Source organism: Thermothelomyces thermophilus, chromosome 3 (genome assembly GCF_000226095.1).
Source record: "Thermothelomyces thermophilus ATCC 42464 chromosome 3, complete sequence".
Taxonomy (NCBI): domain Eukaryota; kingdom Fungi; phylum Ascomycota; class Sordariomycetes; order Sordariales; family Chaetomiaceae; genus Thermothelomyces; species Thermothelomyces thermophilus.
Window position 1 is genome coordinate 3,645,209 of NC_016474.1, and position 20,556 is coordinate 3,665,764.

Below are 20,556 nucleotides of genomic sequence, written 5' to 3' on the forward strand. Positions count from 1 at the left end.
CCGGGTCAAACAAGCCAAAATATAACATGAGTGACAGGCGGCCTGAATGGGCCCGAGGCTTTTTGCCATCAGATGTCACCCAAAGCCTGGCCGAGACCTATGTTCCACGAGATGATACCTCCGGAGAGGCGTGTAACGGCGTGATCGTTATGTCAAGTGATGTAGAGGAAAGAAGGCGGGGGAGGGCAAGGGGAAAAGCAAGCAAAGTGGCGAGTTAGTGTATGCGTATACATACATAGGTTGTCGGCTGTGAAATCAGCCAAGGCTGAGCGTTGCCGGGTATAAAATGCCAAGTCTGGTCTACCAGACGGACCTTAGCTTCGTGAGAGGGGTGCTCGGCCATATCGCGGTGAGCGATGTGACACTTCTCGGAGACTTGATTATGCATTGGGCCAGATCCAGGCAGGGCTTCCGGGACTTCGCGAAACAGTTGGAAGTAGGTATTCCCCGGGGTAGATTGTTAAGGGCGACAATATGTGTGCGGTAGCACTACACATGGCAGCTTCTCAAGTGTAGCTGATCCATGCCTCGGGTTACGCAATGCCATGCTTGTCTCGGTGTTTTGGGGTCTAGCCATTGTCTTGGGCACGAGGTCTTCGAAAATACAGGGGATCGTATGACAGGCCAGAAAAAGCGTCTTGTCTTCCGGGAGGGTGAGCGAGGGAGGTGGGGTGAGGGTCGGGCAGACACACCATAGCCTCATGAACTGACTGGTAGATTGGCAACCGGCGCCGGCAAGAGTCCACCGATATGTGCGACCTGGGGTTGTGCAGCAGCTCGTTTCGCCTGTTCAATGGACGATGTTGTGATCTGCTTGCGACCGATCGAAGCTCGTTTGTCCCGGAAGACTTGGGTCAATGCATCAAGTCGTTCCCAAGCAGGCATGCATAACCCTTGTGGCGAGGCGACTACGCAGTATACGTCGCCCGCCCTTGCAAGATTGGCTTTTCATTCGCGAACACGCCGTTACGCCGTCGGAAAGGCGCCTCGAAATGTGACGGTGAGGTGGGGACCGCGGGCGTGCGTAAGTTTGTTTGCCTTGCGCTATAGGACTTACACCGTGGGCTCTTGTTGCGAACACTCCCATTCCCATGGGCCACAGAGCGGTACGCCAACCCAGGTCCCCAGGTGCCACAAGCGGCGCGCTAGGGATGAATGCCTCTAAATACTTGGAAAGAGCAATTCGTCGGGACATGAGTGTAGTGCGATCGTGTTCGGGGTCTTCCCTCTCACCGCTGAACTGACTTGACGCGAGATCAACTGTTTCCTGGCTCCTTCCTGACACGTCGACGTCGCCGAGGCCGAGAGGAGGGCTGGGAAGATGCAGATCGAAGAGCTTGCCGAGACCTGCAGGAGTGCGAGCTGTCCGTCTCCTTCTCTTCTGTCCGGTTGCTGCGTCAAAGTTCAACGAGAGCTGCGAGTGAAATCGGCGGTGTTAAGGGCTACGGCAGCACCTGCAATTGCTAGCGTTGGTCATTGAGAAAGGTTGGCAGAGGCGGGTCGGAAGGTGAGATGGGCACCAGGCTAGGCGGCCAACTTGAAGACCTGGGATGCTTAAGTGATAGGTTTCTCTGAAGGGGAAGGCGATGGCGCTTCCCCATTCTGGGTGTTGTTGCCCCAATTGAGCTGAAAGGGCTTTGCCGCGAAGCCCCGGCCCACCGGCCGACCATATTCGAGGTTCCTTAGGTTTACTTCATGTGCATACAATGCATTCCTTTTGCTCAGCAACTGGAATTGAACGTTAAAGAAGTATGGATTACACAAGGCCAATCGTGCACAATGACCAATCAAACCCAGCATATCCTGCCTCGGTGAATTACCTAAGCGCGCTGTATGTTTGTTTTACTGTACATACAGAGGTATGTACAGTATGTACAACCGCACATACCCTGAAGGTACTATATGTATGTAATCCGTACATACATACATTGAGGTACTTCGTACCTAAGCGTGGACGAGCAAGCCGTGGAACAACAATACACGAGTTACATACCTAGCAACCGCGTAGTGCAGGCAATCGGCCTCGCCTGGTTCGGTGCCCGAGGTATGGAGGCTGTCCCTAGCCGTCCGGGCCTGGGTGGCTGGAGCTGATGCGAGACCTGAATGCATCTTGTTCTTTACATACAGCACTGCAGGGAGCTCCGGTCGCTGCAGAAGGCTCATGTAGTAGAGGAACGCTGCGTGCCGGCAGCGTCGGAGAAGTTCGTCGACAATACCACTTTCGGCATTGATTGCCCGTCCTTCGTTGAGGGGAACGTGTTTTTAGATCTGTGGGATCACCGAAGCGGGTGGTTCCGAGTTGCCTACCTCAGATACGCAGTATATGCAAAGTTTTTTACCTTTATTTTTTTTTTTCGACCTTCAAGTGGAGTGAGCGTTAGAACCTACAAGCCCACCTCACCTCAACGACTGCCTCCGGGCCCCGCACGCACTGCATGTAAGGTACTTACAAAACGTGAATCTCACATGTACATTAGTTACGATCGCATGTGAAGATCGGGCAAGGTGTGTACCTTATGTGTGTACAAGCAGGTGGCCCTGGAAACCAAGGTCCGCCTGCACTGGTCGGCGATGCCCATCGCTCAGACGCGGATTGCGCGAGGCAGCAAGTTCCGCGTAGAGGAGGTAATTCCGTACTCAGTATGCATGGCATCCATAAAAGTACGAAATCGAATACCAGCGTTGGCTCCAACCATGGACCAATTGTTGACACATCGTGCTCGACACCGACACCCGGTTGCACATGTGGACAACCACAACTTACAATACCCAGGATGACGTCTGTTGCATGTACAATACATACCTAGGTACCTACTTGTAGTTGCGTAGTGCGCATTACGGAGGATAGCGGAGGGTATGTCTTCAGAAGGGAAGGTTGGGGGAACCACATGCGGGGACCCCTGGGTGCTCCGGCTGCTGCAACCTACTTTTTACAATAACATACGCTACACTACTGCGTATCGGTCCACAGCCGAGGACCCCTGTCTAGCCGTTAAGAGGGGGGGTGGCTCTTGTAACGCCGAGGTGGGCGAAGGGATACAGATCACACCCAAGGTAACCCAAGGAGGCCCAATGGACGGAATGCACTCCCGCTCTCGCTGCCTACGCTAACACAACCCCCTGGGCCTGCCGGCCTGCTCGGCTCGCATGCCCACCCCGGATGGGGACAGCCATTGTCCCGGTGCGGGAAGGGTGAGTTCGCGCCGCCCTACAGGTAGATTAAATAAAAGTATTGTTTGAGCCTCTCGCGGGGGGTTCTTGTCGGCGTTCCAGCACCTATTGCTACTTTTTTGTGTCTGCTTATTGTGTGTTGTTGGCGAGGAAACCCGGGAACGATCCCACGCATGTGTTGAGCACCACCAAAACTGTGCCCGTACCATAGTACAGTACGGACCTGCCCGCACTAGGCGCCTCCCAGCTGTCGAACCTTAGACTGCTCCCCCGTTACCGGGCTTTCTGAGGACTTGCCCAAGTGGCATCGTCTCTGCTCCAGCTGGTGCGGACCGAAGCGCGGGCTTGCCACCGTCCGCCATGCATTGATGCACCATCATCGGTTGCAGAGACGAACCTTCATACAGCAGCAACACGCCCGTCATCGCGAGGAGTCCGTCGGTCCATCAGCACATGTCACCGAGCGCAAAAGCGCAACTTCTGCTATATATGAGCCGCCAACCGAGACGGCTCTCGTCCCTTTTCTGCCAGACACAAGCAATCGACCTTGACTCCGAAGGCAGATTTTTGATGGCAATTTCCCACTTTGACATCAGCTCTCGTCCCGATCACCATGCCTCACTTCAACAACAACCCTTTTCAGTACGTCAATGGGCACCACGAGCCCGGCCAGAGCAGCCAGTCCGGGGCCAGCGAACCCAGGGCGCGGAAGTCCGGCTTCGCCGTCAGCGATGTACGTCAATCTCATCTCCACCCTCCCATCAAACCCAAAGCTGACACCCCTCGCACACTAGCTTCTCAACCCCATGGGTCCAGGTAGTGTCTACGGAGGAGATCACACACCGCCAGACAGGGTGACGCCTCCGAGGGCTTGGCCCCATAGAGATGGGCTCATGTCCTCTCCTGACAACTACACCTACTCCAGGCCGGAAGGGTCAGGGCGGGCGTACGACGACTGGGCGGGCCCGCGGCGGCTACCCCCAATGATGCCGTCGCCCCCCGCCGAGCGCTCGGCGGAGGCCTCGAGCTGCTGGGGCCACGACAGCCCCCCCGGACCGGGCAGCAGCAGCAGCAGCAGCAGCAGCAGTAGCAGCAGTAGCAGCGCGCTCCCCACGCTGCCCGTGTTTAGACGCTTGCCGGACATTGAGGGGCTTCGCCGCCTGCCGCCCCCCGGCACACCCCGGTCTCCGCTCTCCCCTCCCCGCGCGTCCTTTTCTCCCCGCGCGTCCTTTTCCTTCCCGCCGCTGGGCTGCACCGCCGCCGCCTGCCCTCCTGCCGAGCCCACCGGCGTCACCCTTCGCGGGAACGACTCTGAGGAATCATCTTCGCCGCCCCCGCGCGAGGGGCAGGAGCGGCGGGCCCACTCCCACACCTCGTCCAGACCGCGGCACAATTTCCCGTCCGAAGTCCTGAGGGTGTTTTTGTCCAAGGCCGAGGAGAGGATTCTGGTGAACGACGAGAGGTGTCGGGTAACCAGGGAGGAGATGAAGGAGATGAAGGCCCAAACCGGCGTTGACCTCAGTACGTCGCTCTTTGCCTCCCCTCTCATTCGTTTTCTTCCCGCCCTCCCTCCCTCCTCTCTTCCCTTTTCTCCGCATAGAGCCCTTCCCAGCGGACTAACCAAAAACCACCTCGACAGAGAAAATCGAGACGTGGTACACCAACCACCGACGGCGCGGCTACCCTCAACAGATGGCCGACGTCCTTCACAGAGAAGTCGAGAAACGGCGAAAGGCGTACGTTGCAGCCATGGAGAGACGCGACCAGATCAAGCAGGCGGCGAACAGCGGCAGCGGCGGCTCCCTCGAGGAACTCGGCGAGGCGTACAAGGATCTCGTGGCGCAGAGAGCCCTGCTGGACAAGCTCATCGCGTGGGCGGACGCGGCGGACCAGAGGTTGGCGGCCCACAAGAACAGGACGAGAGGGCCGGCAGGGTAGTAGGCGTGAACGGGCAGCAGCGGTCTGATCAGTTGTTTTTTTTTTTTTTTTTTTTTTGGTTTCTTTCTCTTCTTTCTTTTCATTTATTCCCTTTTATTCTTCCTTTGGTGTACATCTCCTCTTTTCCTCCTGGAGTTCTCGAAGCATTCTCGCTGGGGTCATGTGGTGATTTTCAAGGGTCTTTCGGCGGTCGGCTCGGTAATAAAAAGTGGCTCAGGCCTGGATGGGTTTGACAGAGGAGTTGGTCGGTCTGCTCTTTTTTTTCTCTGGACATACGTCGTACATCCTCGCATTGTAACTTGCCTGGACAAATCGAACTGGGTGAATGTTGAGACACAGTCTTGGGATGACCGGTGCGTATATATCTAATGTCATTGTGGAATGAACTTGCTCGAGATCTCATCCGGGGTGCAGCTGGGAACCGCGACTCGAGCGTTGCGGCTCACTGTACTGCAATGTTTTCGTAGATATGTACAGTACATAAGTACCTATATATTCCGTACATGCCTCTGCGTTGGCGGAGTTTGAGCACCCGTCGGTTGGCACTAGGCCCTCCGAGCATCACTGTTTACCTGAACGTGGCAGTACATACATCTACATACCTTTGCTTGCCACAGCCGGGCAATGCTGGGGCGTGCGTTGCTCCAGCCCGAGCTAGCGACCGTTACTGGCCGCGCCGCCGTGTCTGTCGAGGAAATGGGCGGTATTAAGCATCGCATCGATCACGCCAATCCCAAATCAAAACATCATGATGGAGTCGAAGGCAGTGCCATGTCCCATCACTCGTTGACATGCATAATGAAATTGTGAGATGATATCAAGTGAAGAAAATGGGAAGAAAGATCCAAACAAAATGGAGCAAGGAGGGAAAATGGACAAGAGTTGATGCGAGGCGCAACCCGTGGTTCGCGCCTTCCCAAGCGGCACACTGAGTTCAGCCCCCGAGATTGCAAAACAAAAAAAGCGGGCCACGACATCAACCCAAAAAAACGTCACTTGCACCCAGTGATCCGGGCGCGGTCAACAGTGTGAGTTAAGCATCGACTAAACTCCGATACGGGGAGTCGAACCCCGAGCTTCGCGGTGAAAACGCGATATGTTAACCGTTACACTATATCGGATTTGTTGAAAAGGCCGTGCCGCAAGTTATCTCAAGAGGCACAGTTGCCTTCAAGTGGGTCGGGTGGGGCCATGACCGCCGGCAAGCCAACCAATTTCAGGCAGGCTGGACAACTCCCTCCAAGTCACGAGGAGGGGCCCTTGATCAGCGGGCAGAGCAATGAAGAGGTCGCGGCTCTGACCATAACTTCACATACTATCCAAACAGTTTATTTTCTAATTACTCCGACCGCCAGATCCATCTGAAGAAGGGGGAGGCAGAACCTCAAGCGGGCCACCAAGCAGCCCAGCCGCGAGAAATGACAAAGAGATCTACCATGAGTCTAACTCCGTTACAGCGACAGAGAATCGTGATTACACGGGATGCCACGAGCCCCGGGTTGTTTGAGTATATTTAAGGGCCGGTTGACACTTAGCTTCCCGTTTCTCTTCCTGTGAGATACGGGCCCGGAGAGGGGGTTATTATATTCACCATTATGAAGCTGCAGCTCTTCGCGAGTCAAGTATGGGCGGTACTTCGAAACTGAGGATATACGGTCCGGCGTATGTTACCGGGTTGTTTCGGCCGCCCTCTGGCATAGATCATTTGGATAATGGTATTAGCTAGTAATCTTTTCTGGTTTCCTCTTCGCCGTCAAGATGCATCTTACTCTCACCCGTACTGCTCTGTTGTGATATTCTTTCTATTGCAATACGACTTTTATGCCTGAGAGTCGAAAGATATAAAACAGACGAAACACGGGATAGGAAAGAAGAGGGACAACGGTATAAAGAAGGGACGAGGGGGAAAGAAGAGAATAGAGAAAAGGGGAGAGAGAGAAAAGACCAGTGAAAGGAGAGGCTATAGGATATAGATCAAACTCCATAAGAAAAAAAAGGAGGCGGTAAAAGAAAAAAAAACACTGTAGGAGAGCGGTAGGAGATAAGTGGATTAAAACAAACCAGAAGGTATAAAGAAAGATACCAGGAAGGCGAATGAGAAAGATGAGGAAAGAAAATTATATGTCTCTCTTTTTCTATCAACTCGTGAGTGGTAGAGCACAAATTCGGGAGTGTAGCCTCTTCCAACAGGTGGTTGTTTCTGTCCCGAGATTCGGGATTACAAGGGATCAGTTGTCTCGGTTGTCATAGTCCCACTTTTCACGTCTCAAACGGAGCTCATCTCACCCGCACTCTGGTCTCGCAAACACACCACCTCGCAATGCCATAGGAAAGATGTTTACCTACCTTCTAGCCCTCGTTCCGGTTCTCCTTTTCTTCTCCAACCCGATTTCCCAGCTCTTCTCCTCCCCGCCGCCGCAGATCCACCGGCTCCCGCGGCCGCAACTCAACGAAGACCTCTTGGCGCTCGAATCACCAGGGAACCAGACCGCTTGCCCCCCGAATCCGTATACGGTCCATGTCTTCTCCCGCGCGCCATTGGTGCTCTATATCGAGAACTTCCTATCACTAGATGAACGCGCTCACCTACTAGAGATAAGGTTTGTCTCCTGCCTCTTCTCCTTTCGTTTTTTTTTTCTCCTGGGCGGCATTACCCTACTGTACTTCTCATCAGTACCTACCTCAGGGTGCCCACCCTTCCTCTTTCCCGTCTCGTCGAAGAGCCGCTGATCCGGGGGAACCTAAAACCTCCATCGTTTGCGTTCAATAACAAACAGCGAACCGCTTTACGCCCCGTCGACGATCACACACGACGCCGGGGGGACGACCCACCGGGACCCGGCGGTGCGCGACTCCGAGGTCGCGGTGGTGCCGCGGACCGGGGCGGTGCGCTGCGTCGAGGAGCGGGCGCGCGCCCTGCAGGGGTGGCGCGACCAAGTGTGGCTCGAGCGGCTGCGGGTGCAGCGGTACCGCGCGGGCGGGCACTACGCCCACCACTTCGACTGGAGCACCGGCAGGGGCGGGTGGGGCCGCGTCAGCAGCTTCATGGTCTGGGTCGACGACGGTTCCCTCTCGCAGAGTCACGGTCGCCGTCATCATGTAGAGGAGGGGAAGGAGAAGGAGGAGGAGGAGGAGGAGGAGGAGGAGGAGGAGGAGGAGGAGGAGGAGGAGAAGCTCGAAGGGGGAGGGACGGAGTTCCCCTTGCTGAGAGCAGGGCAGGATCCGAGGTGGTGCCGATTTGTGGAGTGTCCCGAGTCCGGGGCTGAATTTGGCGCGTCTGAGGGAGAGAAGGAAAAGGGAGTTGTGTTCAAGCCTCTGCCGGGAAATGCCGTGTTCTGGGAAAACTTCATGGCGGACGGGACGGGAAGGGGTTACGAAGAGACTTGGCACGCCGGTCTGCCCGTCAAGAAGGGGATCAAAGTTGGGTTGAACATCTGGAGTTGGGGCAGGATCGAGTAGCGGAGCCTAGCAGGAGTCTCCTTCCTTCTCTTGACTGTTTGAAGTTGCCCTGTTCCTGGGCCATACTTGCTGCATGGTCGGCAGCATCTGGAAGGCTTTTGCAGGTACGAGGAGAACGACGGAATTACGAGCTGAGAAAACCATTCTCTGTCGTCCGGGCAAGAGTTTTCATAATCGGCTGCATGCTGCTCAACATCGCAGGGCAATTCGTACTTTGACCTACCTCGGCGAGTTTCCAGGTTGCGCAGTTAAGAGATCCTAACTGGCGGGTTTCAACCTTCGGTACTGCCAAGGAAGTGCCCAGCTGACGCACTGTGGCGTCCTGGGCGTCGGCTCTGGTGCCCACAAGACCACTGTGCTCTTTAGCCAACCCCAGCCGACTGAGTCACAGCCGGAACTTTCAGGACACAACAGCAGGAGCATTGCAACCTTTGACGATAATTAACCTCCACTGGGCTTCTGGAAGCGCTGGCTGCGTTGCGTAACGCTTATCATCGCTTAAGCCGTCATATGAGTCACCAGACGCTCCTCGTCAAAAGTTCAATGCTTCTTGCGGGGTTGGGAGTTACTGCGTAACTTGGTCAGACCCTGCGTGCGTGTGGAAGTTTTGCTCGCACTCACGAGGATTGCCGGCAAAACAGGGTCGGGGGGCTGCCCAAGTCATCCAGGTTACGCCAGCCTTCACCATTTTGGGCAGCTTTTTTGACAGGTTTTTGGCCAAAGAACCCTGCCGCTGCTTGCCGTTGGCGGCCTAGTCAAAAGTACGAACCTACTTACACTAGCAGCTTTAGGGCTCGGTCATCGGCCCAACTTCCGTCCGCCTCCAAACCCCGAGATCCAGGCCCGGCCGAATCCGGAATTACGGGTGGCATTCAGGCGGGTGCCCGTCCCGCCGTAAAGGGTGACGAAGAGGACACGGCAGCCTGCCCAACATCGGCCGGGCTATACATGGGGGAGAGCCCGGAGGGCGCACTTTGAACGAGACCGAAGTCTTTTGATTTTCAAGCCATCGCGCTCCCTTCGGCATCCGTACCGGAGACTTGGCATCACGGCAGCATGTCACCGTCGTCCCCCGAAGACGGCCGCTCCGAGTCCTCTGGTGCCGCCGTGGCCGCGGCCCACGAGCCGCTAGCATGCGTAACATGTCGTTCTCGGAAACTAAAGTGTGAGACGCTCCGGCGGGGTCGTAATAAGGGAAATAAAACACCGAGGCTCACTGTGACCGTCAGGCGACCGCCAAAAGCCCGTCTGCGCAAGGTGCGCAAAGGCCGGTGGCGAATGCGTTTATCCCGAGTCGCGGAGGAAGCCAGCCACGAAGCGACGAAGCGTGAAAGAGCTCGAGGAGAGGCTCGGTATGCCACCGCACCGCACCGTGACCGCACTCACCGCCCTTGTCACGTATTGACACCCACCCAGCCCAGGTGGAAGGACTGCTCAAGACGGTCCACAGGCCAGCGGCCGCCCGCACCGATGGCGCCTCAACAGAGGGCTCATCTCCGGGGATGAGCGCTTTTGGGGGCGAGACCTCCCGGCCCGAGAGGCCGCAAGCTCACCCGAGCGAGCGGGCGATGCCATGGAAGCCCCTCTCGCCGAATACCAGCTCCTCTGGCGGAGACGATGTCCGGTCCGGCGAGCTGCTCGGGTTGGGCCGATTTGAAAGCCTGCCCCCTTTTGAGATGATTGAGGATCTGTATGTCTGATAATCGCTCAGACAACAGGCACCCTCTTACTCAGTGCTAACCATGATGATGCCTTAGCCATGCAGTATTCTTTGGATCGCAGCCCCACTTCATTCCCCTCATCCACCCGGGCAACTACTTGCGGGCGTTTCACTCGCCGCCTCATATGCGCCCGCCCATGTGCCTGCAATATGCCATCTGGTCTGCGGCGTCAAACGGGCACCCAAAGTACGGGCTATTCCACGATGCCTTGTATCGCCGTGCCCGTCAGTACCTGGAGGCTGACGAGCTCAAGGTTATAATAATTCCCAGGAGGCCGACCCTGCTTCTTCGCAAGTCGCTCTAACCAAGTCGCAGGGACAAGGAGAACACTTCATCACGATTGGCCACGCTCAGGCTTGGGCCATTATCGCGAGCGACGAAGCACGCTCCCTGTTGTTCACCAGGGCATGCATGAGTTCCGGCAAGGCCGTTCGGCTGGCCGGCATGATGGGCCTTCACCGGCTCGACAGCCCGCACACCCAAGATGAACTTCCCATGTCTCCCATGATTCCTCCGCCCCGAAGCTGGGTTGAACTCGAGGAGCGCCGACGCCTCTTCTGGGGAACTTATTGTATGGACTGTTACGGGAGCATCAGCGCTGGGTGGCCGACTCTGGTAGACGTGGAGCAGGTAAGCTAGTCTGTCTCTGCGGATGTGGACGGACAGCAAGGAATTCCGTGGCTGACGGCTGAGCAGGTCACCACCCATTTGCCCGTGTCTGAGGAAGCCTTTGTCAACGGCACCGAAGAGCCGAGTTTTCCGCTCGAGGATGCCTTCCGTGGCTCCTCCTACTCCAAATTTGGGGCAAACGTCGTCATTTGCCGAATCTTCACGCGCCTGGTCAACCATGCTCACCGACCGCTGCCCCACGATCGCCCGGAAGACGTGGAATGCGGCGCCTTTTGGAAGCGCCACAGGGAGCTCGACAATTTGTTGTCTAGCACCTTCATGTTTCTGCCCGGGCGCTATCGGCTGCCGCAGAACATTCACGACCTGAATGCTGTGCAGTTTAACGTCAACCTACATGCCGCCGTTATCTGCCTTCACCTTGCTGCCCGGGAAAAGGCCGAAAGGTTCAAGTTGGGGAATATCGTACAGACGAGCCAGACCAGGTGCCTGACCGCCGCCCAGGAGATCGTCGACATCCTCAAAACGTCCAAAAACTCCAGGGTCGGGTATAAGGGCCCTCTAATGGCCCTTTCTCTGTATTTCGCCGCTTTAACATACATCGCCCAGGCGAAAGACAAGATGAACGACCTCAACAGGGCCAATTTGGAATTCATCATCCGGTGGATGAAGAGCACTGAAACATCCCACGTAATAACCCATGCTTACCTGCAGCAGCTTCTGCGCGACCTCAAAGGCAACGGTATCTCGGTCTCGGTGGGCGACATACCCGAACTTGATCCCCCTGGCGGAGGGCACAGCCATGGCGTCCCGCTGATCGCCAAGTCGCGTCACGCTAAGCTGCAGTCGCCCCTACCCGGCCGTCTACCTCTAGGCGCGCCACAAGGTACCCTTCCAACGCCGACCTCCGGTGCAATCTCGGCATGTGCCACCTTAATGAGCCGACATTCCACGTTCGAAGAGAACGAGGGTCATGCCAACAAGCGGATGCGCACCTCAGCGGGGACAGGCGCCGGCGGCCCTCACAAGGGTCCGGCCGCGACGTGGACCCAGCAGATGACAGACACCACCATGGACCCGGCCCCAGACCTGTTCGAGTACACAGGCGACAGCTGGTCCTACACGACCAAATACACGATCAACCCGCTGACGGTCCTGCCCACCCACCGGACGGGTTCCCCGGCCATCAACAGGTTCAACATGGCGGACACCATCAACTTTAACTTCTCCGCGCCCGCCCCGGCGGCCGGGCCACCGCCAGCGTTTTTCCAGCTCGACCCGCCCGGACTCCTGCCGAACGCAGGCTTCGGGATGCACGACATCCGTCCCGACGCTGCCATCTCCACTGCCGCCGCCGCCGCCGCCGCCGCCGCCGTGGACACCAACCAGAGCAGGCAGGCAGACAACCCCCCCAACGACGACGGCGCCGCTGCCGATGCGAGCGCCAACCTCCACCTCGCCCCCGACCTCCCCGATCTCGGGGATATCTTTAGCATGGACCAGCAGTGGACCCTCTCTGAATCCTTCTACGCCATGCTGGACATGGCCAACCCTACGACGTCACAGTCAGGGGGCGACAATCTCAATGCCTGGGCGGCATTAAACAACGATTCTAGCCGACAAGGACCGACAGGTGTATGAGGCTGAGCGGGAAAAACATTGATGAGGTTGGAAGGAACCCAGGTAAAGTGTCTTGACTGGTTCGTCGGGGTTTGTAAATGTTATGCATGGGTTGGATGAATCTTGGCGTATTCCCCCTCTGCTCCCGACTCTATTACGATTTCGGATAAAATGTTTTGTACAATACCAGGGCGTTTGGATCGGATCGGATATACCGGGAGGACGGATGGTCACGGCGTGCGGCGTGCATTGGACATTGGCACGGGTTAGGGGGGGCTCAAGGACGTTGCATGTACTGTACAACACCCAAAAACTACAACCCTTCTCAACAGACGGACTAGATCTCCCCAATCTAATAAAACAATGAAGACCAGAAACCGTCCAATTGACGCAACGGAGTTTGATCCGTACTACATCAGAGCACTTTTTTGCCCACTTCTTGCTCTTAAATGATGTCATGTTCGTGTCGGCGGCTCTGCAGCCCTGGTACTGAGGCATCGAGAACCTGGTCGCGACTTAGACTGCCGTTGCGTGTCAGGGTTCGCCCCCCTCTCTATCGGCCTTTAAAAGGCAAACACTTGGTCCTCCAGCTTGCTGACGGGGCGGGCCTTCTTGAAGCCGAGACTCTCGGTCGCCTTCTTCAGCCCGCTAACCATGGGCGGAGGCCCGCACAACAGGATCTTGACGTCATCAGCGGGCTTAGGCAGCCATTTCTGTGTTCGCGATCTGGTCAGAATCTTGCCTTTTCCCTTCAAGGAAGTGGGAAGCGGGGACTTCGCGTTCATCACGAGGAACGAGGAGGAGAAAGAAAGAAAGAAAGAAAGAAAGAGATCGAGAACTGGGGGGGAAAAGAAAACACACCTGAATCATATCCGCCGTGACGTAGCCCACGCCGCCCTGCCAGCCGGCGGGGGGCTTGTCGAGCACGTAGTGGACGCGGAAGCCCTTGTCCTGGGCGGCCAGCTGGTCCAGGTCCTCGCGCAGCAGGATGTCCTGCTCGGTGACGTTGGCAAAGATCAGGTCGACCTCGGTCCGGTCGCCGGCAGCGCGCCCGCGGATGATGGCCTTGATCACCTGCAACATGGGCGTGATACCCGTGCCGCCGGCGATCATGCCGAAGTGCCGGACCATGTTGGGCGTGTACACGAAGGCGCCTTTGGGCCCCTTGATGCGGATCGTCTGGCCGACGGCGAGCCCGGCCATGTGCTTGGAGATGTTGCCCTGCGGGTACGACTTGATGAGGAGGTCGAAGTGGCCCGGCTGGTCGTCGCCCGAGATCGGAGTGTAGGAGCGGACGATCTCCTTCTTGGTGCCGTCGGGTTGGTCGAGAGTTGCGCCGATCGAGATATGCTGGCCGATGGGGAGGCCGAGGATCGAGTTCGGGGACGGAAGGGCGAAGCGGTAGCTGGGTGACACGCGTCAGTGAGACCGCCGTCAAAAAGGTAAGAAAGAGGGGTAAAGGGCGAATTGAGAAGACGGGGATTGCGTACATGGCTACATTGTGCGAGATGACGGTCTTCTCCTTGAGCTCAAACTCCTGGAAGACATCGGGCTTGAGGACCGCCTTGGGGACTTTATTTGCAAGTTTATCAGAGATCTATAGTTTCGGTACGGCTCCGGCGGGAGACGGAGGGAAAGAAACCCACGGTTTTTGTAGTACTTCCAACTGCCCAAGGCAAGTCCGAGCAGCACCGCGTATACCGTCCACTCGCGCTTCACAATGACGGTGCCCACGACGAGCAGGCCGAAGGGGATGTAGATGCCATCGAAATACTTTCGCGCAAGCAGAGAATCCGCCATTGTCAACTCGTTGCTCCTCTACGTGGCTTCCTGGGGCGGTTCAGGTTGAGAGGCCGTCCGGGCTGGGTAGGAGCTGATCCGAGGTAGCGAGGAGTTCGGCGAAGTTTGGGGACTCCCAATCGCTCAGAAGGAGTCGAAAAGAGAAACTTCGGATTCGGTGAGCCAGGGTCGCCCGATTTCGCTGCAAGCTGTGTAGGCCGGGACGGTTGCCGGTGGGGACCGGGGCCCCCACCCATTTTTTGGCGGGCTGCTGTGCGGATTACTGTGTGGTTCAACAGTTTGGGAGCCACCGTCGGATGCCACTTCGGGCGCGCCTGGAACACTACACTAATAAGGGAAGGGAATGGAACCGCCGACGGACCCCATGCACGCGGCAGCTGCTTGTTGATGTCGGTGTGGATGAAACTCCACGTTCCATTGTCTGACAAGATGCAGGGGATGCAGTCTGTTGCTTACGGCTTTCTCCGCCCGTCGACTAGAAATCATGTTCTTGTTCTTGTTGCACGCAGGTCTCCTTTTGTGAGATTCCGGGCAACTTGGTCAACTACCGGCCCCTCCATCAGGGCTGCAGGCGCAAGGCTGATCGGCAACGGAACATCTAAAAAACCCCAGGCAGCACCCCGCAACCCGTCCGATTCCCGGGTACCGGGTAAACACTTCCAAATGGGCGAACCCGGGATCGAGGAGGCGCCGTTCCCTCTAACCGATACCGACAGATTCGTGCTCTCCCAGACGGACGAGGAATTCAAATACCATACCTGGGATGAGCTGCGCCAACTGATCCGTACGATGATGAACTTGCATTGCATTGCTATCAATCAACCTGTAGGCCACAGCACTAATACGAGCACCAGAAACCAACCAGCTCTCTCTGCTCAAGAGAAAGCCGTCCGACCTGCGGCGGTACATGAAGTGGACCGCCGAGACCAAGGCCGAGTATGGCAGCATTACCAACTTCCTTATCGCCCACCGACTCCCCAAGGCCTGGGGCCCCCCGCCTTTCAAACCAGCTTCCGAGACGCCGTTTGCAGACCCGTCCGACTATCGCGTGCTAATTAACGACTGGCCCTACGGGTTTGCCCCGGGCATCAGCCATATCGTCGTGTGGTCGCGCACGCCCATCGCGACGGACGACACGGTCGGTGATATGACGCCCCAGAGTAGGAAGACGGTAGCCGACTTCGTCAGGCGGTATTTCATTGATCGCCTTGGGCCCGGCGGAGAGGACAAGGTGATGTGGTTCAAGAATTGGGTGGCTCTCCAGAGCGTCCGGACGGTTGACCACGTTCACGTCCTCGTCAGAGATGTCGAGCCTGCCGTGCTGCAGGAGTGGACCAGAGAGCTCGAATGCCATAGGGCGTCGTAGGCAATACGTTTTGGCGTAGCAAGAGGCCGGCTGTCTCCGAATGCTATATAGATAGACTTATGCTGCTCGCCGCTGCTTCCGGTTGCCTGCGGGAGCCGCAGCGTTGGCACCGGCACCCACCTGGGCCATCTGCCTCGCGGCTCCCATCATGCCAAAGGCCTTGTAGGCGCCAAAGGCGGGAACAACGGCCCAGAGGAACCAAGCCCAGTTGCCGAACAATGCCACAAGAATAGCAGCCGCCCACGTCACCCAGATAACATCGAACATGTACTCAGTCAGGCCGGGAGCCGCCAGATCCTCACCAGAAGATCTGAGCGCCTTCGTGTCGGGGTCATAGCTGGGACGGCCGGTCTTCTCCAGGGTCAATTGGCATATGAAGCTGGGAAGAGAAAGAATGAACCAGAGCAGCAACGATCGCCGCCGGAAGACGAAGTGGAGGAGCAAGAAGAGGCCGTTGACGATGAGTGATCCGAGGTGGAGGTTATTGAGAGCTGCCGAATTGGACTTGGCTCGGTCCTTGCGTGCCTTTTGCGCCATGTTTGATGGTGAGCTGGGTTGAGCGAGATCTGCTAAGGGTTAACCTTGTAAGAGTGAGGTGATGGGTTGGTTTAGGAGAGCGACGCAACCGCAGACCCACAAGGCCTTGTTGAAACTGCTGTGGCATGCACCTACCTTATGTATGTACTGTACGGATTACATCCGTACATACCTCCGTACTCCGTATCGCGTAAAATACGACCAAACCCAAATTGCCCACCAGCCACCCTCATCACTTTACCTTTACACCCCTCAATTGAGCCGAGACCGTTTGTGCTGACGCTTGGATGAATGAAGAAAAAAAGACTTTGAAATGAATTCATTGTGGTCAGGGATGAATCTCAAGTACCGCACCAATTTTTAGAGGAACGTAGAACCTTGTCATTTCGGTGCCGTCGTCTGAATTCCTTCTCTCAACCGCGAGTATGGAAGCTGAAGACTGTGGCTGGTGAAGGAAGGGTGCACTGGGCCCACCCTCCCGTCCGTTGGTTGCTCGGCAGGCTCGCTGCTGAACGTGTGGCCAATCAGCCCTCTGCTGCCACTGCCCACCACAAACAACTCTGGTCAGGGCAGAGCAACGCTTGTTGACGCCTCCAGGTTGACAGCTTCCCGACTAGCTCACAACAAGACGCTGGCCCACCTATCTCTCGGCCAGAGTTCCGGGATTGCTATTGTCATCCCACGTGCGGAGTACAATCGCGACTTCTCCTATTGTATTAATCTGGGAAGTCATGTTTTCAAGAAGCGGGAGAGTCTGAGCTTCTTCAGCCTTGCGGGCCCGCATCGCTGCCTATTGCTTTTTTTCTTTGCTTTCGCCGTTTCCAGGTTTCTCGGGTTGCTCGAGACGCTGTTCTAATAAGGGACTCTCGACCGGCATTCCAACACCCCGCTTTGCAGCACCTCGCCGAATTGTCATCAGCATTCGATAGACGTCGCTCCTGCGTTTTCGCCACACATACGTTTTGAGTTTAATACAACAGCTGCATCGACCATCCTTCCCACCGCCAGGTCCGGCGAGACGAGACAGCCCCTCGCTCGAACCGCGCACATCTCATCTAGGGGCCAAACAAGCGACCCGTGAATTCGCCCCCAAGATTCCCGCCACACCAGCCATTCTACGTCGCGCCCGCCCTCGCCGAAACTGCATCCGCCCCATGCAGAACAGGCACACGCGACGCACGTCGGCAGCAGGTTTGAGCGACCTCATGGATCATCCTCCTCGGTAGCAACTGGAACATCGAGTCGCACACCCACCCGGCCCACCTGTGCCTGTGCCTGTGCCTGTGCCTGCTGCGAGATGGCGCCGACCAGCGCGGCCATCGCTGGCTTGTTGAAGCAGACCGTTTACTACCATCTCGACAGCCTCTCCTACCGGAACGCCCTCTTCTTCGCCGAAAGGTTGCATGCCCACGACCAGCGCTCGCCCGAGTCCACCTTCCTTCTCGGCCTCTCCTATCTTCACCTCGGCGACCCGCGGTCTGCATACGAAGTCAGCAAGTTGCCGGGGTGTCGGGGAATCCATCTGGGCTGCTCTTTCGTCTTTGCACAAGCCTGTCTAGACCTGGAACGGTACAAGGATGGGATTGCGGCGTTAGAGAAGGCCCGGCCGTTGTGGGCAGCCAAGGGCAACACCATCGGGAGGCACACGACCTCGACGCGGGCGCCATACCCCGATGCGGCCGCAGTGAGCTGCCTCCTCGGCAAGCTATACCGAGGATACGAAGACAAGAAGCGCGCGGTTTCCTGTTTCGAGGATGCCCTAAGAGCCAACCCCTTCATGTGGGACGCCTTCACCATCCTTTGCGACATGGGCGTCAACGTTGTGGTGCCCAACATATTCAAGCTCAATGACAGTTTTGCTCGCAGTTTCGACCAGGACCCCGGCGCGATCAGCATCGACTCGAGCGGCGGGCCTCCAGACCCCCTGCAAAGGAAGATTGGCGTCCAAGGTGTCAGTCACGACGGCCACCCGTTTGAGGGACACCGCTCGACAGCCTTTCAAGACGTTTCAAGCAACAATATGCTATTTGTCGACCCTGCCGAGAACGATGTGGCGTCGAGGCTAACTGCTGGCCATATTACCACAAGATATGCGGCAAACAAGCACGGGCTCGAGGGTATGGAGACCCCAACCAGCTCTGTTAGCGGCGCCGAGGCTCCGCCGCCTCGCGCGGGCTTTCCTCCCGAACCACCATTAGCGCCTAGCCGACGGACTCGGGCGGCTCAGGCAACAGAACCCACCTTCCTCGACGCCCCACCAAAGATGAGTTACCGGTTAGGCTCCCGAAGGAGGGACAGGACTCAAGATCAGATGGGCGAGCCTCCAGAACCGCCACCACCCACGCGCGGGCCTGTCCTTACCCAGCCGTCCGTCACAGAAAGGAAGCGCACCGCGTCAGGACACCCCGTTCAGCCGCGCCCGATCAACGGCGAGGAGCCGAGGAGGAGCGCTAGGCTGAACGTGGCCCCGAGAACAACGTCGAGGACCAATGCCAACGTTCCCACGGCTGGCACAACCGTTACCCGCGAGCTGAAGAAGGCCAGGCCCCCGATATCGAGGATTGGGCGCCCTGGTTCTAGCGGAACCGGCGTCGGCAGGGTTGTGAGCGGAAATCGGAAGCCCACGGAGGAGAACAGTATGGATGTTGACGAGGCCCCGCGGGTCAAGGACCTGCCCACGGCGCAAGTCCCTCCACCGAAGCCGGCCGAGCCCGAGTTGCTCAGGGCAGATGAGGGGTTGAAATGGATACTAGATTTCCTGAAAAAGATGGCATCTGGGTATCGCCTCTCATCGCAGTTCCAGTGCCAGGAAGCGCTGGCTGCTTTCTCCTCACTCCCCCGGATCCACCAGGACACGCCCTGGGTGTTGGCGCGGATGGCGAGAGCCCACTATGAATTGGCTAACTATGCGGACGCCGAAAAGTTCTTCAGGCGCCTACGCGCGCTCGCCCCGACACGGCACGAGGACATGGAGTTCTACTCGACCGTTCTCTGGCAGCTTAGGAAGGGGACGGAACTCTCGTTCCTTGCGCACGAGCTGACCGACATGGACTGGGACTCGCCACAAGCCTGGTGCGTGATGGGGAATGCGTTCTCCCTGGACTGCGATCACGAGCAGGCGCTGCAGTGCTTCAAGCGAGCCATTCATCTTCAGCCCAAGTCCGCATACGCCCATACCCTGCAGGGGCACGAGCACGTGGAAAACGAAGAGTACGACAAGGCCCTTGTGTCATACCGACGTGCCATCGCTGCAGACAAGCGGCACTACAACGCCTATTACGGCATCGGAAAAGTCTACGAGAAACTCGGCAACTACGATAAGGCGCTGAGCCATTATCACGCGGCGCTTGTGATCCACCCGGCCCATGCCGTGCTGATTTGCTGCCTGGGTACGGTGTTGCAGAGACAGAAACAGATTGTTCAAGCTCTTCCTTACTTCACCAAGGCCGTCGAGCTAGCGCCTCGAGCACCGGAGATGCGGAGTAAGAGGGCCGGGGCACTGCTAGCCACCGGCCAGCTGGAGGAAGCGAAGAGGGAGCTGATGATTCTGAGGGACGTTGCGCCGAATAATGCCCAGGTTCACTTCCTGCTAGCCAAGCTCGCCAAGACTGTGGGTGATAAGAGGACCGCCGTGCGTCACTTCACCATAGCCCTGAGTTTGGATCCAAAGGTATGCATTCAACCGCGCCGTATCGAGTTGCGATGGGTCGCTAATCTGTGTGTGGCCAGGCGAGCGGGGAAATCAAGAACGAAATTGGGGGACTGGAAGACGAAGAGCATTTGGACGACACCATGATTCACTGATGCCCATGATTATATGGCCGTCTTTTAATGACGTTATACCTTGGACCCACGACTCTCCCTACGACCACGAGCGGACCACAGACGGGGCTGGCATTCAGTTTGTGCTCAGAGGCGTTGTGACAGTCTCGGCGCGTTCGGAAGGAGTTTAGAGGTTGTCCAGACGCGCTTCTTTGGGCCTGGGTGGTTCATCTTCTTCACAGAGCAAGGGCAGCATTCTTATAGCATGCGTAGGCAGAGGCGTTCCTAGGAAGCATCAAGCATGCTCTACATCGTATTGAGCTCACCGTGGCGCATTGGAACTGGGGGTTTTGTATGAGTACTTGAACATTGCATTGGCCGACATGTATAATAGGGATCTTCGTCGGGTGCTATTACCATCGGGTTGGGGAAAGGGGGGAGAAGAGGTGGGGCCAGATCGATCAGGAGGGAAGGAAAAAACGAAATGGATAACCACAGAAACACAGAGTTTGACTTCCCAACTGCGGACCTGAACCACGTCGTCTGTTACTTCAC

General features: G+C 57.1%; 7 protein-coding genes and 1 non-coding gene across 8 annotated transcripts; 5 read left to right on the top strand and 3 right to left on the bottom strand.

The window, feature by feature from the left end:
• Positions 1-3,784: 3,784 nt before the first annotated feature.
• Positions 3,785-5,109, top strand: MYCTH_93700 (uncharacterized protein; the record flags this gene model as incomplete). Its single annotated transcript, XM_003663299.1, has 4 exons — positions 3,785-3,904; positions 3,966-4,117; positions 4,301-4,692; positions 4,811-5,109. The coding sequence occupies 4 exons, from the start codon at positions 3,785-3,787 to the stop codon at positions 5,107-5,109; spliced, it is 963 nt and encodes a 320-aa protein (XP_003663347.1).
• Positions 5,110-6,158: 1,049 nt separating this feature from the next.
• Positions 6,159-6,230, bottom strand: MYCTH_t90. Its single transcript has one exon. It is a non-coding gene; the product is annotated as a tRNA-Glu (tRNA).
• A 1,213-nt stretch (positions 6,231-7,443) lies between these two features.
• Positions 7,444-8,568, top strand: MYCTH_2060641 (uncharacterized protein; the record flags this gene model as incomplete). The annotated part of the gene is made up of 3 exons (XM_003663300.1): positions 7,444-7,709; positions 7,887-8,142; positions 8,356-8,568. 3 exons carry the CDS (start codon positions 7,444-7,446, stop codon positions 8,566-8,568), a joined length of 735 nt encoding a protein of 244 aa, XP_003663348.1.
• Positions 8,569-9,800: 1,232 nt separating this feature from the next.
• Positions 9,801-12,771, top strand: MYCTH_2305186 (uncharacterized protein). The gene is made up of 4 exons (XM_003663301.1): positions 9,801-10,258; positions 10,326-10,542; positions 10,605-10,919; positions 10,986-12,771. The coding sequence occupies exons 1-4, from the start codon at positions 10,071-10,073 to the stop codon at positions 12,555-12,557; spliced, it is 2,292 nt and encodes a 763-aa protein (XP_003663349.1). The 5' UTR covers positions 9,801-10,070; the 3' UTR covers positions 12,558-12,771.
• Positions 12,772-14,563, bottom strand: MYCTH_2305189 (uncharacterized protein). Its single transcript, XM_003663302.1, has 4 exons — positions 14,183-14,563; positions 14,027-14,108; positions 13,398-13,941; positions 12,772-13,249 (listed from the first exon to the last, which is right to left on the bottom strand). The coding sequence occupies exons 1-4, from the start codon at positions 14,334-14,336 to the stop codon at positions 13,100-13,102; spliced, it is 930 nt and encodes a 309-aa protein (XP_003663350.1). The 5' UTR covers positions 14,337-14,563; the 3' UTR covers positions 12,772-13,099.
• Positions 14,564-14,734: 171 nt separating this feature from the next.
• Positions 14,735-15,731, top strand: MYCTH_2305190 (uncharacterized protein; the record flags this gene model as incomplete). The annotated part of the gene is made up of 2 exons (XM_003663303.1): positions 14,735-15,120; positions 15,191-15,731. Coding segments are annotated over 2 exons (898 nt in total), but the record flags the coding sequence as incomplete, so codon positions are not given.
• A 28-nt stretch (positions 15,732-15,759) lies between these two features.
• On the bottom strand, positions 15,760-16,239 carry MYCTH_2127135 (uncharacterized protein; the record flags this gene model as incomplete). The annotated part of the gene is made up of 1 exon (XM_003663304.1): positions 15,760-16,239. The coding sequence occupies one exon, from the start codon at positions 16,237-16,239 to the stop codon at positions 15,760-15,762; it is 480 nt and encodes a 159-aa protein (XP_003663352.1).
• A 1,077-nt stretch (positions 16,240-17,316) lies between these two features.
• MYCTH_2305193 (uncharacterized protein) lies at positions 17,317-20,318 on the top strand. Its single transcript, XM_003663305.1, has 2 exons — positions 17,317-19,909; positions 19,969-20,318. Exons 1-2 carry the CDS (start codon positions 17,537-17,539, stop codon positions 20,041-20,043), a joined length of 2,448 nt encoding a protein of 815 aa, XP_003663353.1. The 5' UTR covers positions 17,317-17,536; the 3' UTR covers positions 20,044-20,318.
• Positions 20,319-20,556: the final 238 nt, after the last annotated feature.